At 47.9% G+C, this 17,163-nt stretch overlaps 1 protein-coding gene across 4 annotated transcripts in view; it reads left to right on the plus strand.

Annotated features, from left to right (window-relative positions):
- plod2 (procollagen-lysine, 2-oxoglutarate 5-dioxygenase 2) overlaps positions 1 to 17,163 on the plus strand; it is a 159,423-nt gene that overhangs the window by 107,453 nt on the left and 34,807 nt on the right. For all 4 annotated transcript variants that reach the window (XM_085989861.1, XM_085989858.1, XM_085989859.1 and 1 more), the window contains 3 exons: positions 5,411 to 5,536; positions 6,962 to 7,080; positions 17,005 to 17,109. In XM_085989861.1, coding sequence (XP_085845987.1) covers positions 5,411 to 5,536; positions 6,962 to 7,080; positions 17,005 to 17,109 — 350 coding nt within the window. The remainder of the gene's footprint in view (positions 1 to 5,410; positions 5,537 to 6,961; positions 7,081 to 17,004; positions 17,110 to 17,163) is intronic.

Below are 17,163 nucleotides of genomic sequence, written 5' to 3' on the forward strand. Positions count from 1 at the left end.
CATTGCAGGTGTTCATTGTATTTTTAATTTTAAGAAATAACATGTAATCAACAACTAGGCCACTCCTATCTTCTATGTTTCTATGTAAGAGTTGTCCCGTGAGAGGAGAAAGTTGATGATGTTTAAGTCACGAATTGTTGGTGCTGTTTGGCATCCTTTGAGGAAACTCAGACAACTGGAGTGGGGAGAGTTAAGTGAACACGATTATTTAAATTGTTCTCCACACCCTATACCATTTTCTTGGCAGAGAAGCTGGAGAAACAACCTGCACCCACACCTCTACTTTTACTGCTCATGAGCCAGCTGCCACTAGGAGGTGCTTGACTGCTTTTAGGCTGCTGAAAGAACATGCTGACCTTTTGGTGATTAGATTGTACCTTTTTGGACTAAGAGTTACTGGCTAGACCATAATATAAACGATGCATACCTCAGGGTTAGCCCAATCCATTTGAATAAAGATTATTTAAATAAAATTTTCTATGCTAGTATAAACATCGTTTGAATGAGACTGGCTGAATTTGTACTGCGGACTGTACTTTCTAATCCCAAGTGCTTAGTTTAAGACCCTCCAATCGCCGTAATTCCATTACAGCTGACAGGTTGCTTAACCACTTCCTCATGTCCACCATTGTTACCTTTGTCCCCAGCAAATCCGTTGCTTTCTCGCTCAAGTCCAAGGGGTGCAGACTTGAACATATCTAGCGTGTAACTGATTTAACCCTCTATCACCAGATCTGGCTGGATTACATCAAGCGCAAGCGCAGCAGATAAATGCTAGCCAGGACATCGGGAGTACTCCCTGCTCTTCTTCCAACAGTGCCCTGGGATCTTTTACATCCACCTGAGGGGGCAGACAGGACATTGGTTTAACGTCTTATCTGACAGTGCAGCACTCCCTCAGTAGTCCACTGGAGTGTCAACCTCCATTAAGTGGCTGTCTCTAGATTGGGGTTTAAACCCACAATCTTCTGACTAAGAGGCAAAAGAGCTACCACTGAGCCAGGACCTAAGCAGTAACTAGCCATTCAACAAGTAGCTAGGTTGTATTATACATATTTGTTGCGTGGAGTGCTTTTAAGATGTTAGTGTGCCAAAGGTTTTATTTGTAAGTCTCCACTTGAATGTGTGTTGTGCTGGAGTATGGGTAATGCATGGTAAGCAAGGATAGAGCTGTAAGGTTGCCTGAGGCCTTGGCAAGGATTAGCAATAAATGCGTTGCAGATTTTCAAGCAGATTTTGGCTAGCCAACTGGTACGTAACACTGTTGTATAGCCATACCTTGGCAGCAGCCTTTAGATCTGACATCTGCTACACCCGCCTACGTAGCAGCAGTGACTGCACTGCAAAAGGTAACCATTGATTTATGAAGTGCATTGGCACATCCTGAGGACGTGAAGGGCATTATGTTGAAGAAAGTTCTTTATCTGTATCCAGGACCCACGGATAGTGAACACAACACTGGCCATTGCAAGGCATGCTGCTCTGCTCCCCTTTGAAGAGGACAGCCCTGGAATGCCAAGCAGCACATGCACCTCACTATTCATCAAATAGGGTTTGGGTCCTGTGCCACTCCCATCAGTTGGCTACAGACTCCTTTTCCTGCCCCCACACATTTTTGCCACCCACAAAATTGTGCCTTCAAGTGATCACTCTCTTTAATTAGCAGTTGCAGCTTTTTAAGTTTAGGCATATATTCCAGTCTGTCTCTCCTTTGGCAAGCCTGCAACATGAAGCCGAGTCCAAGCCTAGAGCTCGCAGCTCACATTGAATTAGGGCTGATTTCATGGGGGTGGGGGGCATTCTTATTTCAGTGCAGTGATCCTGCAGCAGAAGTACCAAGACCAGAAAGTCCACCCCAATGGTCTGTAACCAGGTTCAAAACATGCTGGCGGCTGAATAAACATCTGCATCATACTGTAATATGTTTTCCTTTGAGGTCTGTCAGGAGCTTTGCTGAATGTGACCGTAATCAAGACCTCCTTAAGGACATTGTGACTCTTGTTTAGATGTTATTATTTCCACTGGGATGGAGACAGTAGACTCAAGGCCACATGTGTAGAGAATTGGACACTGGCGTATGAATGAGGACAGTTGCTGTGAAGCTGGATGAGGAATTGCAGCTGAAACATAGGAATGTGTATCGTAATTGACCAGTTGAACTGTAAAGATGTATGAGTGGGAAAAATATGTCTCCTTTTCAGCACTGGGGCGTTGGGGATTCTCGTTCTTACAAGCTGATTCGTGAAGTGACCCCTCCCAGCATGACTTTTCACGTCGGCTGTTAATCAGCTGAAAGGGATTGTAAATGGAATCAGGAATATTATGTTAAAATCTGTACAGAGTAGTTTGATTGAACAGTTTTAAGTGGGGAAGGTTCATTTCCTTACAGAGAATGTGGGTGTCTGTGGGCTTTCAACTTCTGTTATTTGTAAGATAAATTGCACAGAACAGTGAGGTTAGCCAAAAGCTCAGATACTGTAGTGTAAAAACACTTTTTTTTTAAACCCACGTAAAGTCTGTATATATTTTTCTTATTGTGGAAAGAGATGTACTAGCATCAGGAGAGCTGCCGCATTTAACCCTTTGAGGATGACTGGTTCTTGTCCATCCACTGTTAAATTCAGTAGATCACACTAACTGCTTTGATGTAATGCAGCTGAACTCCCAGCCATGGAAATCATAGAACTATGTAAGGATGTGACTGATGGAAGCCAAGCTTCATCCTGCTTCAAACTTTAAACATTCTTGTATGAGAGTTTTATTTTTGTCCTTATTTAGATATAGGGTCATGGGGTAATATTTGAACAAACGAATGTTAAGATTGAAGCTGTCTTGCCTTGCTGGCCACAAAATGAAGGGCTGGTTACTAGTGGGGGGCACGAAGGGTGAAGCTTGGACAAGTGTGAACATCTGGATATCGTCAGTCTATGCTTAAAATGCTCCACTGATCCTTTGAACTTGACTAATGACTCTTTTTCTGAGAGCTCTTGGTTATGCAGCAGGCAGTTTGCCATGTCTTTTAATAAAAACAGAACATGCTGGAAATGCACAGCAGGCCAGGCAGCATATGTAGAGAGAGAAACAGAGTTAACGCTTCAGGTCACTGACCCTTTGTCAGAACTGGAAAAAGTTGGAGATGTAACAGATTTTTAAGCAAGTGCAGGGGCAGGGAAAGTGGGGAGGGGAGGAAAGAACAAAAGGGAAGCTCTGTGATGGGGTGGAAGGCAGGAGAGATAAAATGACAAAAGGGATGATGGTGCAAGGCAAAAGGAGATGGTAATAGGACATGTTAAAAAAAAAAAAAAAAGACTCGCGATGATGTGTAAATGGCAATGGCAGAATCATCAACAGCGGCCATGTGAGAGAAAAAAAATAGGGGCCGAGGTTATCGTCTGCCATATGAGAACATAAGAAATAGGAGCAGGAGTAGGCCATTTGGCACTTCGAGCCTGCTCTGCCATTCAATAAGATCATGGCTGATCTTCTACCTCATCTCCACTTTCCCACACTATCTGCATATCCCTTGATTTCCTTAATATTCTCAAAAATCTATCGATCTCTGTCTTGAATATACCCAATGACTGAGCCTCCACAGCCCTCTGGGGTAGAGAATTCCAAAGATTCACCACCCTCTGAGTGAAGACATTTCTCCTCATCTCAGTCCTAAATGGCTGACCCCTTTTTCTGAGACTGTGACCCCTGGTTCTAGACTCCCCAGCCAGGGGAAACATCCTCCCTGCATCTACCCTGTCAAGCCCTGTAAGAATGTTGTATGTTTCAATGAGATCACCTCTCATTCTTCTAAACTCTAGAGAATATAGGCCTAGTCTACTCAATCTCTCCTCATAGGACAATCCCCCCATCCCAGGAACCAATCTGGTGAACCTTCGTTGCACTCCCTCTATAGCAAGTATATCCTTCCTTAGGTAAGGAGACCAAAACTGTACACAATACTCCAGGTGTGGTCTCACCAGGACCATATATAATTGCAGTAAGACATCTTTACTCTTATACTCAAATCCTCTTGTAATAAAGGCCAACAAACCATTTGCTTTCCTAATTGCTTGCTGCACCTGCATGTTATCTTTGTGATTCGTGTACAAGGACACCCAGGTCCCTCTGAACACCAACATTTCCCAATCTCTCACCATTTAAAAAAAATACTCTGCTTTTCTATTTTTCCTACCATAGTGGATAACTTCACATTTCTCCACATTACATTCCAATTGCCATGTTCTTGCCCACTCACTTAGCCTGTCTATATCCCCTTGAAGCCTCCTTGCATCCTCCTCACAACTTACATTCCCACCCAGAGGTCCCGGCCTTTGGAAGTACTGAAGAGGAATCCGGAAGTTGAGGAGTGGGGAGGAGGTTGTGGGATGTAGGAATATTGGGAGCCCTCAGTTTTGGTTGCATTTGAGGTGGTGACGAGTGTCTGGTAGCATTAGGAGGCTGGAATCTGATGGCGTTGAGGGGAGGGAACAAGGATCTACTGGTTTGAAAGGGAGAGACAGTGGGAATGTGTCCTTATGGACATTGAGCATCTGCTGACCTGTCTGTACCCCATTTTAGGACAGCATTGCTAGCCATGTCGGTTCCTCAATTTTACCTTAAAGCATTTTCACAGCATTACTGTTGGCAAATTTTTATATATACAGTATTTGTTTTTGTGATGTAGGTGATGGCTGGCAAGGCCACAATAATTGTCCATCCCTAGTTGATACCCTGAACAGGTTAAAGCGTTATTGTTGTTTTACATGTTTATTGTACTTAATTAATATTTTACTTATATTTGAGGTTTGAGACTGCATAAATGTGCAAATCATTTGACCCAGGTGTGAATGTAGATCAGTCTGACTAATGATCAATTACCAGCAAATTATTTCAACCTCGCAAGGCTGTTCCTCCTTTATGAACTAGCATCTCGCTCATTTTCTTCAGATTGTGTGTGACATTATTATGTAAATATTTCTGTTTTTCACAACTGTGCTGCATTACTGGTCTAGATTAACTTGAAGGAACCATTGCTCTATAGTAGCACACTTTGAGACCTTGAGGCAGCGGTATTTGTTGAACGTAACCATGTGATATTTCTGACCCGCGGAGTAAGGGTTAAAATAAAACTTCCGAGGCAGTTGCACCTGCAAAAGGAAAATGTTGTCTATTTTGTCAACGTTTCGTAGAAATATTAATCGAACGTTTCAATTTTTGTTAAGTAATTCACTCCATTTTGCAGGGTACAAAACAGAACGATGCCTGTTCGATTAAAAATTCGCTAGGGGTCAAAATACCTTGAGTGATGTCCTGTAAAGTAATTTGATTGGTGTTTGTCCGAGCATCTTGAGTTTAACTTATGATTGGCAAAAAAGGTTTTGTATAACTAATCTGATTCAATGTATTTGTCATTTAGGAGTATCCCAGTGTGACTGTTGGCATATTCATTGAAAAGCCAACACCTTTTCTTCCAGAGTTTTTGGAAAGACTACTGACCATCGATTATCCAAGAGGGAAGCTTACTTTCTTTATTCACAATAAAGTGAGTTCTCCATTAATGGGATGTGCACTTCCCTGTTGCCCTTAACTCCCTATTGTAGATTAAATGGAAATTGTAATAAACTTCAAGTACTCCTGCAGTTCTCTTTAAGCCAGCAGTTTTGCATCTGTTCCTTTTTAAAAAAAAAATAAATAGTGAAAGCTAGCTTTCCACCGATAAGAATAGTTTTTTTTGTCCATACTTTGGTGTACAGTGGATTTGATTTAAACACTTTGCGGTAAGAATAACAGTGAGGCTATCGGTGCCTCCCATTAGTATGGAGTAAATCGGACAGCATCTTCCAACGTCCGCACGTGCGCAGTAAAACGCGTAAATCGGGAAGTTGCTGTCTGATTTGCCCTGCTCCTCCACAAGCTGCGCTATACCTTGCTGAATGATTCAGCATTAAAATACCTGAAGGACGTGGAGGGGATCTCATTGAAACTTATAAAATTCTGGCAGGACTAGACAGACTAGATGCAGGGAGGATGTTCCCGATGGTCGGGGAGTCCAGAACCAGGGGTCACAGTCTAAGGATAAGGGGTAGGCCTTTTAGGACAGAAATGAGGAGGAATTTCTTCACCCAGAGAGTGGTGAACCTGTGGAATTCTCTACCACAGAAGGCAGTAGAGGCCAATACATTAAATATATTCAAGAAGGAGTTGGATATATTTGTTAAGGCTAAAGGGATCAAGGGGTATGGGGAGAAAGCAGGGACCGGGTACTGAACTTGGATGATCAGCCATGATCGCATTGAATGGCGGAGCAGGCTCAAGGGGCCGAATGGCCTACTCCTGCTCCTATCTTCTATGTTTCTGAGTTGTGGTACTTACCCACTAGATACCCACTGAACATGCCAGAAAAAGTTAGGGCTTGTCCATTCAAGTAAGAGTGCATTTTTAATGTGTAATAAGTCTTCATTACTGCCAAACAACCTCTCTGGCACTGAGCATTTAATTTTATAAGTGTGGAGTCTCATTCTTTCAGATTTTAATTATTGTTGGAGTTTTAAAAAAAAAAAAAAAAAAAAAAAATTTTTTACTTTTTCTTTCTGTCTCTTTTTATCTCTCTCTCTTAATTCCATCTTTCTTTCCCTCTCTTTGTTTCACTTTTTGTATATGATATTACATTGAATTACATATTCTACCTTACACTTCCTGGTTTAGACTCTGCGCGGCTCAGTGAGGATTCTTCAACCTGATTGGTTGAGGAGACACGCTGTTGCTTGCCCAGTTCACACAGGTCCCAGCTCCCCTGTAGAGGGTGCCGTGCTGAAATGGCTCTCTAATTACCGTAAGTTGCCGAGTAAAAGTCCACTTAAAGTCTACGGGCAACTGTAAGCGTAATGAACGGCGAGTCCCATTCGTTCGCCACTGACCGCAAAATCCGGATCATTAATCCTGTTTCTTAAACTCTGTTCTGCTCTAGGAAGTTTACCATGAAAAACATATGCACAAGTTCTGGGAGAAACACAAAGATGAACTGAAAGTGAAGTTTGTGGGTCCTGAGGAAATCCTGAGTGAAGGAGATGCCCGGAATATGGGAATGTGAGTTCCTGCATTCAAGTACTGTAATTTTATTTTCTACTGGAACACATATCGGGGGTGAGGTGGGCTGGGGGATAAGTTAGTGATTCCAAATATTTCAGTGCAGCTGACTGACCATTTCCATCCTGTTTCAATATGGTCAGACTCTGAACCATCCAATTTGTCTGTGAAAAGTTATCACCTCATTCACTTAAATATGCATCACTGATATTTAACCAAATTTTGTTTTGACTTCAAATAACATTGGGATCGGTTCCAAAATTACACTGTAATAATTTAATTAAATTTTTTAAGCATTTCTTATAAACACAACCATATTTTTTACTACAAAAATCGTGGCACAGTTTTGAAGACCCAATCGAGTAAATTGACTCCTTTTTAACAGATTTACACAAGTACTTTCAGGAGGATTTCAGTGAATCGTCCTGTTTGTTTGCATTGGCAATTAGGAATCTGTTCAAAAAAAAAAAAAAAAAGTAATATTGGGGGGAAAAAACACATTTAAAACAAATATTAAGGAGTGATGTATTACTCTGGAAAAGTGTTACTGAAATTTCAAGAGGCTTACGTTTGAAATGTAAACTCATTCTTACTATTCACATTCCTTTCCTGGTGATTTAAATTTTAAAAATGTTTTTGTATTCATCATTTTATTAGGACATCTAAAAGATTATGTGGGCAACGGGGCGGTAACTGAATTATCGCTGGAGATTTAGCGCCCACTAAATTCGGCTTACCGCCCCGGCGAGGAAGCTGAGCGCTATCTCGGGAGCTCCACTTCCTCTCGGGGCGGTGTCGGGGGCGCAAAGCGCAGTAGTTCCGCGTAGCGCTGATGCGTTTCAGCACCCCCCATCCTTCCGTTAAAGGGGAGGGACGCTGAGAGCTCTGCAGGGACCCCGATGGCCCACACCAGCCCACCAGGGTGGCGTGGTCCTGTGGCTGCAGCCCGGCACCGAGACGCGGTGCCAGACTGCGCAATGGCGGCCACGGACCATGCCAAGGGCTGCCACAGAGGGCTAACCTGGAGGTCGGCCAAATAAAATAAAAATGGCTCCATGGGTCGCGACCGCACCTCCCTTTAATTAGCATCCCGCGAGCGGAGGTTGTCATGGCTCGCGACCCACGAGACTGGTGCTGACACCGCCCATGGCAGCCATCGCGGGGTGCAGACGAATTTCAGCCGCAGGGCGGTAAGGGGTAGTAGCGCACGGCGGTGACGTCTGCCGGCGGCGGACCGGGCGGTGGCACGGCGCTATCAGCTAGTGCCTCAGTAGCACTCCGCCAAATTTCTCGGGAGGCCCTCGCCCGGGCCATAAGCCCTTTGCGCCCCGTTAGAGCCCCCGGAGACACTAACGGCAGGCACAAAGGAGCCGAATTTCTGTTAAAGGGAAGGTAAGTTTTGGGGAACCGGTTAGTTGCCTTTTGGAACAACAATGATATATTATGTTATAGTCAGGCGTGCTCGGGTAATATGTCTTCTCCCACACCATCCTGTATGGATGATTAGTACGATATATGAGACACAGATGTAACCACATTTAGTACAACTGGATTCAAACTTTGTTGAAGTCTGGTTGCTGGATTTTTTTTCTCTTTCCCTCCCTTTCCTTTTCTCTTTCTTTCATTCCTTTCTTCTCACTTTCTTTTCTTCCTTTCTCTCTCCTGTCCATTCTCTCTCGCTTTCCTTTCTCCTCTCTCTCCCCTTTCTCCTTCCTTCCCCTCATTCTCCTTCTTTCCCCCCTCTCCTTCCTTCCCCTCGCGCTCTCTCTCTCTCTCCCCCTTTCCTTCCCCCTCTCCTTCCTTCCCCTCAATCTCCTTCCTTTCCTTCCCCCTCTCTCCCCTTCCTTTCCTTCCCCTCTCTCTCTTGCTCTCGCTCCCCTTCCTTCCTCTCTCTCTCTCTCTCTCTCTCTCTCTCTCTCTCTCTCTCTCTCTCTCTCTCTCTCTCTCTCCCTCCTTCCTTTCCTTCCCCTCTCTCTCATTTCTCTTCTTTTCTTCTTTGCAGCTTCACATGTTTTGGCTCTGAAAGTGGCATCTGTGTTGGTTAACGGCTCTTATCAATGTCACAATCCTATGTGACTGACAAAGGTGAACTATTCCTTCTTGACCTGTCTGCAACCCTTGACACGGTTGACCACACCATTCTCCTTCTCCAACGCCTCTCCACCATTGTCCAGCTGGGTGGGACTGCACTCGCCTGGTTCCATTCTTATCTATCTAATCGTAGCCAGAGAATCACCTGCAATGGATTCTCTTCCCACTCCTGCATCGTTGCCTCTGGTCCCCCCCCCCCCCCCCCCCAGGATCTATCCTTGGCCCCTCCTATTTCTCATCTACATGCTGCCCCTCGGCGACATCATCTGAAAACACAGCATCAGTTTCCACATGTACGATGCCGACACCCAGCTCTACCTCACCACCACCACTCTTGACCCCTCCACTTTCTCCAAATCGTCAGACTACTTGTCCAACATCCAGTACTGGACGAGCAGAAATTTACTCCAACTAAATATTGGGAAGACCGAAGACATTGTCTTCAGTCCATGCCACAAAGTCCGTTCCCTAGCCACCGACTCCATCCCTCTCCCTGGCAACTGTCTGAAGCTGGACCAGACTGTTCGCAACCTTGGTGGCATATTTGACCCCGAGATGAGCTTCCAACCACATATCCATGTTATCACTAAGACGGCCTATTTCCACCTCCGCCCTTGCCTCAGCTCATCTGCTGCTGAAACCCTCATCCCTGCCTTTGTTACCTTGAGACTTGACTCATTCTAATGTTCCCCTGGCTGACCTCCCACGTGCTACCCTCTGTAAAGAAGCTCATCCAAAACTCTGCTGCTCATGTCCTCGCACCAACTCCCGTTCGCCCATCACCCCTGTGCTCGCTGACCTACATTGGCTCCTGGTTAAGCAACGCCTCAATTTTAAAATTCTCATCCTTGTTTTCAAATCCCTCCAAGGCCTCGCCCCTCCCTATCTCTGTAATCTCCTCCAGCCCTATAACCCTCCGAGATCTCTGCGCTCCTCTAATTCTGGCCTCTTGAGCAGCCCCCACTTCCTTCGCCCCATCATCGATGGCCATGCCTTCAGCTGCTTCGACCCTGAGCTCTGGAATTCCCTCCCTAAACCTCTCCGCCTCTCTCTCTCTCTTTCCTCCTTTTTAAGACACTCCTTAAAGTCTACGGCCTAGAAATTGGGTTCTGGTCTTGCCAGGGCTGTAGCGCCAGAAAGTTTGCGCCAGCGGTAATGCGGCAGCGCGCGACGAAAATTCGGGTGCGCCGGGCCCAGACGGCGGCGGGCGCTAAAACCCTCCTTTAGCGCCTCAAAACGGGCGTGAACTTGGGTTTCCCGGCGCTAATCCCCCGCTGCGGCACCCGATGCGGTGCGGCAGGCGGGGGAACTGCAGGCCTCCTCCTCCTGTTAAGGAGGAGCTGCCTGCAGCCGACAACTGTCCGGCGGATTGACCCGACATCTGAGCCCGGCACCTCGGAAGTGCCGGGCTCGCATGAGACACTGATCAGGGCCGCGGGGGGGAATGCAGGAGTCCGGGAAGGGAGGTGCGGGCAGGCGGCCGCCGGGAACGCGGCCGGCCGCCGCTCCACCTTTATGCGCCGGCGCACACTGGGGGAAGACTCTGTTGCCAGAGTCTTAGTTGCGCCTGCCACGGGCGAGGCGGGCGCAACTGAATTTTGGCTTGGGGCCGGGTTACCACGGCAACCGGGACGCTGCGCACACCGATTACGTCATCGGTGCCGGCGCAGCGCTACCGGTGCAACGCCGATTTAGGGCCCCAGGGAATTTTTCAACTGGCCATAACTCCGGCGCTAGGCCCTCTAGTGCCTCAAATGCGGCGCTAAGCCTACCGAATTTCTAGGCCTACCTCTTTGGTCAAAAGCCCTAATACCTGCTTATGTGGCTTGGTGTCAAACTTTGTTTGATAATGCTTGTGGTAAACCACTGTTGTTGTTGTTGTTGTTGTTACACACTGTTGTACCTATGCATGCCTCAACATGTCTCGGCTGGCTCCACCCACACAGGCCCAGGTATAAAGGTGATTGACCTGCAGCCCCCTGCCTTCTTGGAACCCAGTCAACCACGAGAGGCATGCTCTGTTCTTTGCTAATAAAAGCCTTTAGTTACTCTCTTAACTCTCGGTCTTTTATGAGTAATTGATAGCGCATCAATTTTATTAGCAAAAACAAAATGTCGACATTTGCTGAACAGCAGGCTGCTGCACCAAATGCTGAACAGCAGGCTGCTGCACCAAACGCTGAGCAACAGGAGCTGCTGCGAGCCCTCAGACCAACATGCCTGGACCTAGACCCCCAAGAAGCGGGTTCGGCTACCAAATTCGCGCATTGGCTGCGTTGCTTCGAGGCCTACCTGCAAGCCTCAACTGTGACCCTGGACGAAAACAAGTTGGAAATCCTGGCCTCAAAGGTGAGCCACCAAGTTTATACAATAATCCAGGACGCGACGACCTACGCGGCGGCTATCGGTCTGCTAAAAGGGCAATACGCACGCCCGGTAAATACGGTCTATGCCCGGCACCTCTTAAGATCCTGCAGACAGCAGCCCGGGGAATCGGTGGAGGCCTTCCTCCGGGCACTACGGATACTCGGCCGAGACTGCGATTGCAAAGAAGCATCAGCTGCAGCACACACGGAGGGACTGATCCGAGATGCTTTCGTTGCGGGTCTAAGGTCCGACTACTCCCGGCAGAGACTGTTGGAAAAGGGAGAAATGGACCTGAGAAAGGCAGTGTCCCTCGCGCTCTCGCTCGACGCGGCCCACAGGAATATGGACGCCTTCTCCCCTAACCGCTCCGCAACGTGGACGCCACAACCTTGGGTCATGGGACCGCCACCTCCAACTGCTGCTGCGATGTCCAAGGCACAGAAATGTTATTTTTGTGGCCAGGCAAAACACCCCAGAGCACGCTGCCCGGCGAGAAACGCTACCTGCTCCGGCTGCGGGAAGAAAGGACACTATGTCAGCGCCTGCAAAGGTAAAACCGCTAACGCCAGCAGCGCCGCGTGCGAACCGTGGGGGCAGCCATCTTGTCCGCCATCTTGGGCTACCCCAGCCGCGTGGGGATCGGGACCATGGGCGCTGCCATTTTGTCTGCCATCTCGGACGTCTCCAACTTCAACCACGGGGGACCCGGACTCGACCACCACCTCATCTGACGACCACATCGACTCGCTCGACCATACGCTGGCCTCCGTGACGCTGGACCAATCTCTCCCTCATCAACTGTCCAGGTCCATGATGGACATTACGGTAAACGGCCGCGCCACTACCTGCCTTTTTGACAGCGGGAGCACGGAAAGCTTTATCCACCCCGACACGGTGCGCAGTTACTCTCTCCCGGTCCTGCTGACGCGACATCGGATCTCTTTGGCTTCCAAAGCCCAGTCAGCGGACGTCGGTGGCTACTGTGTAGTGACCCTTTCAGTAAGGGGCACAGAATACAAAAATTTTAAACTCCTGGTCCTGCCCCATCTTTGCGCTGCCGTTCTACTGGGGTTGGATTTTCAGTGCAAGCTTAAGAGTGTCACATTAGCGTACGACGGACCCCTCCCCCCACTCACAGTCTGCAGCCAGCAGCTTTTAAATCGCCCGCCGCGCACCATTTGCAGCCTCTCCACCCTTAAAGTCCCCCCCCCCCTCCTTGTTCGCTAACCTCACCCGCGACTGTAAGCCCATCGCTACCAAAAGCAGGCCTTACAGTGCCGGGGATAGGAGCTTCATTAAATCCGAGGTAGCAAGACTCCTGAAGGAAGGGATTATTGAAAGTAGCACCAGCCCATGGCGAGCACAAGTGGTGGTAGTGAAGACTGGCGAAAAACAGCGCCTAGTTATTGACTACAGCCAGACGATCAATCGCTACACCCAGCTAGATGCATACCCACTCCCCCGCATATCTGACATGGTCAATCAGATAGCACAATACCGGGTGTTCTCGACGATTGATCTGAAGTCGGCATACCACCAGCTCCCCATCAGGGCTGAGGACCGCCAGTACACAGCTTTTGAAGCTGACGGTCGTCTCTACCACTTCCTCAGAGTTCCCTTCGGCGTCGCCAACGGGGTTTCAGTCTTCCAACGGGAGATGGACCGGATGGTCGACCAGAACGCGCTCCAGGCCACTTTCCCCTATCTAGACAACGTCACCATCTGCGGCCGCGACCAGCAGGACCATGATGTTAATCTAGAGAAATTCCTCCGTACGGCCCAGCGGCTGAACCTAACATACAACAAGGACAAATGTATGTTTCGTACCAAGCGCCTTGCCATTCTTGGCTGTGTAGTGGAGAACGGAGTCATCGGCCCCGACCCCGACAGGATGCGCCCCCTTATGGAGCTCCCCCTCCCCCACTGCCAAAAAGCACTGAAGAGATGCCTAGGGTTTTTCTCGTACTATGCTCAGTGGGTGCCCAATTATGCGGACAAAGCCAGACCCCTCATCAAGTCCACCTCCTTCCCCCTGACAGCAGAGGCCTGTGCAGCCTTCACTCTCATAAAAGGAGATATTGCGAAGGCCACGATGCACGCAGTGGGTGAGTCCATCCCTTTCCAAGTGGAGAGCGACGCATCCGACTTTGCCCTAGCTGCAACCCTTAACCAGGCGGGGAGACCCGTGGCCTTTTTCTCAAGGACCCTCCAGGGCCCCGAGATTCGACACTCCTCTGTCGAAAAGGAGGCCCAGGCCATTGTGGAAGCTGTGCGACATTGGAGGCATTACCTGGCCGGAAAACGATTTACCCTGCTCACTGACCAGCGTTCAGTAGCTTTTATGTTTAATAATAAGCAGAGGGGCAAAATCAAGAACGACAAGATCTTGAGGTGGAGAATCGAACTCTCCACCTACAATTACGATATCTTGTACCGGCCCGGGAAACTCAATGAGCCCCCAGATGCCCTATCACGTGGTACATGCGCCAACGCGCAGGTCGATAGACTGAAGACCCTCCACAATGACCTCTGCCACCCGGGGGTCACCAGGTTTTTTCACTTCATCAAATCCCGTAACCTGCCCTACTCCATCGAGGAGGTCAGGACCATGACCAGGAACTGCCAAATCTGTGCCGAGTGCAAACCGCATTTTTATAGGCCAGACAGAGCAAGCCTGATCAAAGCCACGCGCCCCTTTGAACGGCTGAGCGTCGATTTTAAAGGGCCCCTCCCCTCCTCCGACTGCAATGTGTACTTCCTCAACATAATTGATGAGTTTTCCCGTTTGCCATCCCTTGCTCAGACATGACCAGTACCACGGTCATTAAATGTCTGAATGACCTCTTTGCCTTGTTCGGTTTCCCTAGCTATATTCATAGCGACAGGGCTCATCCTTTATGAGCGACGAACTCCGGCAGTACCTGCTCTCGAGAGGTATCGCTACAAGCAGGACCACCAGCTACAACCCCCGGGGGAATGGCCAGGTGGAAAGGGAGAATGCGACGGTCTGGAAGGCAGTCCTTTTAAACTTGAAATCTAAGGGCCTTCCGACCTCTCGCTGGCGGGAAGTCCTCCCTGCGGCGCTCCATTCCATTCGGTCACTGCTCTGTACAGCCACCAATGCTACCCCTCACGAGAGAATGTTCTCCTTCCCCAGGAAGTCCACATCGGGGACCTCGTTACCGACATGGCTGACTTCTCCAGGACCCGTCCTACTGCGGAAGCACGTGAGGTCCCATAAGACGGACCCCCTGGTCGAGAGGGTGAGCCTCCTCCATGCCAACCCTCAGTATGCTTACGTGGTGTACCCGGACGGGCGGGAGGACACAGTCTCCATACGAGACCTTGCACCTTCGGGTGCTCCCGAAACACCCCCCTCGCCATCCACCACTACCCACGCCTACCCCCAGTACGCTTACGTAGCGTACCCGGACGGGCGGGAGGACACAGCCCCCACACGAGATCTCGCACCTTTGGGTGCCCCTGAAACACTACCATTGCCATCCACCACTACCCACAACCCAACCCCGCTAGACGCATGCCGCAGCCCCAGGACCCGTCATTGACCACCCAACCACTCAATGAGACGCCAGACTCAACGTTGGATGCTGCACCATCACCGCCGCCACCACGACGATCAGGACGGCATACAAGGCCACCTGATAGACTTACTTACACGAACCTTTAGTACACTTCACCCCGCCGGACTCAATTTTAAACAAGGGGTGAATGTGGTAAACCACTGTTGTACCTATGCATGTCTCGGCTGGCTCCACCCACACAGGCCCAGGTATAAAGGTGATTGACCTGCAGCCCCCTGCCTTCTTGGAACCCAGTCAACCACGAGAGGCATGCTCTGTTCTTTGCTAATAAAAGCCTTTAGTTACTCTCTTAACTCTCAGTCTTTTATGAGTAATTGATAGCGCATCAATGCTCCTATGAAGCACCTTGGGACGTTTTACTATGTTAAAGGCGCTATATAAATACAAGTTGTTATTGTTGTTGACAATCTGCCACCTGGCTGTCACGAGCTGCTCCTAGGATTTCAGATTGTTTTTTAGGCTCCATTTGAATGTGTCCTAATGGCCCTTGGGCTGCCCAAGATTACCTTCTACTTGCAGCTGATCAGCAGACATCCTCAATCCATGTCCAGATCATCCTCCCTTGAGTCTTGACCAGTTGACCTTAATTCCTGGCAAGCTAGCATGAGCCACAACTTCGGTATCTGGAATTTTGTTTTGCCACCTGATGATCCAGAAGTTTAAAGTTTCCAAGGTCTTTGCGGCATCTGTAAATTGGGCAAGTCTCACAACAGAGAGATGATCAGACCACTGGCTTATACACTTTACACCTGATCTTGATTTAATATGCTTCCCCTGTTGTCATTTTTTAAATGATAATTATAAAATTACCATTTAAAAAAAAATTTACAAACTCAAACTGTATACCACTGACAGAAAGCCACCAAATTGGGGTTCCTTCCCTGATGGGGTTGCCACAGCCAGGAAGGGGTTGCCGGCGCAGACCCACTCATGTCAATCTGAGTCACAACTTTGGAAGTCATCAAAGTTCTAAAGGGACTAGACCATGTAGACCATGACGAGCTGCTTCACATTGTCCAGAGCAGTGGAACCAGAGGACGCTGTACTTGAAGTGGTGTAAATTCAAAACTAATCTATGGAAACATTGGCCCCGGTATTTACGGGGAGGGAACGGGGGTGGTGGGGAGGGGGCGGCTTTCACTGGCCGGGAAATGCGGATCTACTGGGAACGCAGAAGTCCTGAGCGGGACCACATTAGAATTTTTTTTTACTCCATTTCCCACCTGGCAGCCGGCCTGATTGAGAGGCTGACTAGCAGCCGGGCGGGAAAGCTTGCGGTGCAAGGCAGCAGCCAGGAAATATGACAAGTTATAAAAATACAGTCATCCCTCCCCAACCGCGGGGGATACGTCCCTGAAAACCCCCGTGATTAGTAAAACCACGGTTGGCAAATACAGTATAAATGTTCAAATAACACAATAGAAAAGAATATAAAAGCAATAAAATCATGTTATTTACCTTGATCCTAAATTAAAAACTGCATATACACAAAATTCACTGCCATGGTTGGCAAAAGTTGTCGCAGAGAGGAAACCGTGTATACTTGAAATCCGCGTATGGCAAAACCGCGGTTGGGGCGGGATTCCTGTATTAGCCCTTTTTATAAAACGAAAAGTACAAAAGCATCAGACGAGCAAATTCCTTTTTAAAGATTTTTTTTTGGAAGTTAGTTTGTAATTCTTTATCTATTTTTAAACCTGCCAAAATAAATATAATGACTTCAGCAAATACTGAACAGCAAAAAAGGGAACTTTGTGATTATTTCCGTTACTAAAGACAGTGATTTAAAGTAGATCAGCACTGTGGTTACAAGTGATGTATAATTTTACTGTCTCTTACTGTCCTCTGCCTTTTCTCCATATAGGGATTACTGTCGCCAGGATCCCGGATGTGACTATTACTTCAGCCTTGATTCAGATGTTGTGCTGACAAACCCAAATACACTGAAACTTTTAATTGAGAAAAACAGGTAATGAGTTCAGAAAGGGATGTGTAGTTATGTGCTGATTAAAGTTGATTTGCT

The sequence above is a fragment of the Somniosus microcephalus genome, chromosome 6, assembly GCF_052327205.1.
Source record: "Somniosus microcephalus isolate GS21.2 chromosome 6, FLI_Smic_1.0, whole genome shotgun sequence".
NCBI lineage: Eukaryota > Metazoa > Chordata > Chondrichthyes > Squaliformes > Somniosidae > Somniosus > Somniosus microcephalus.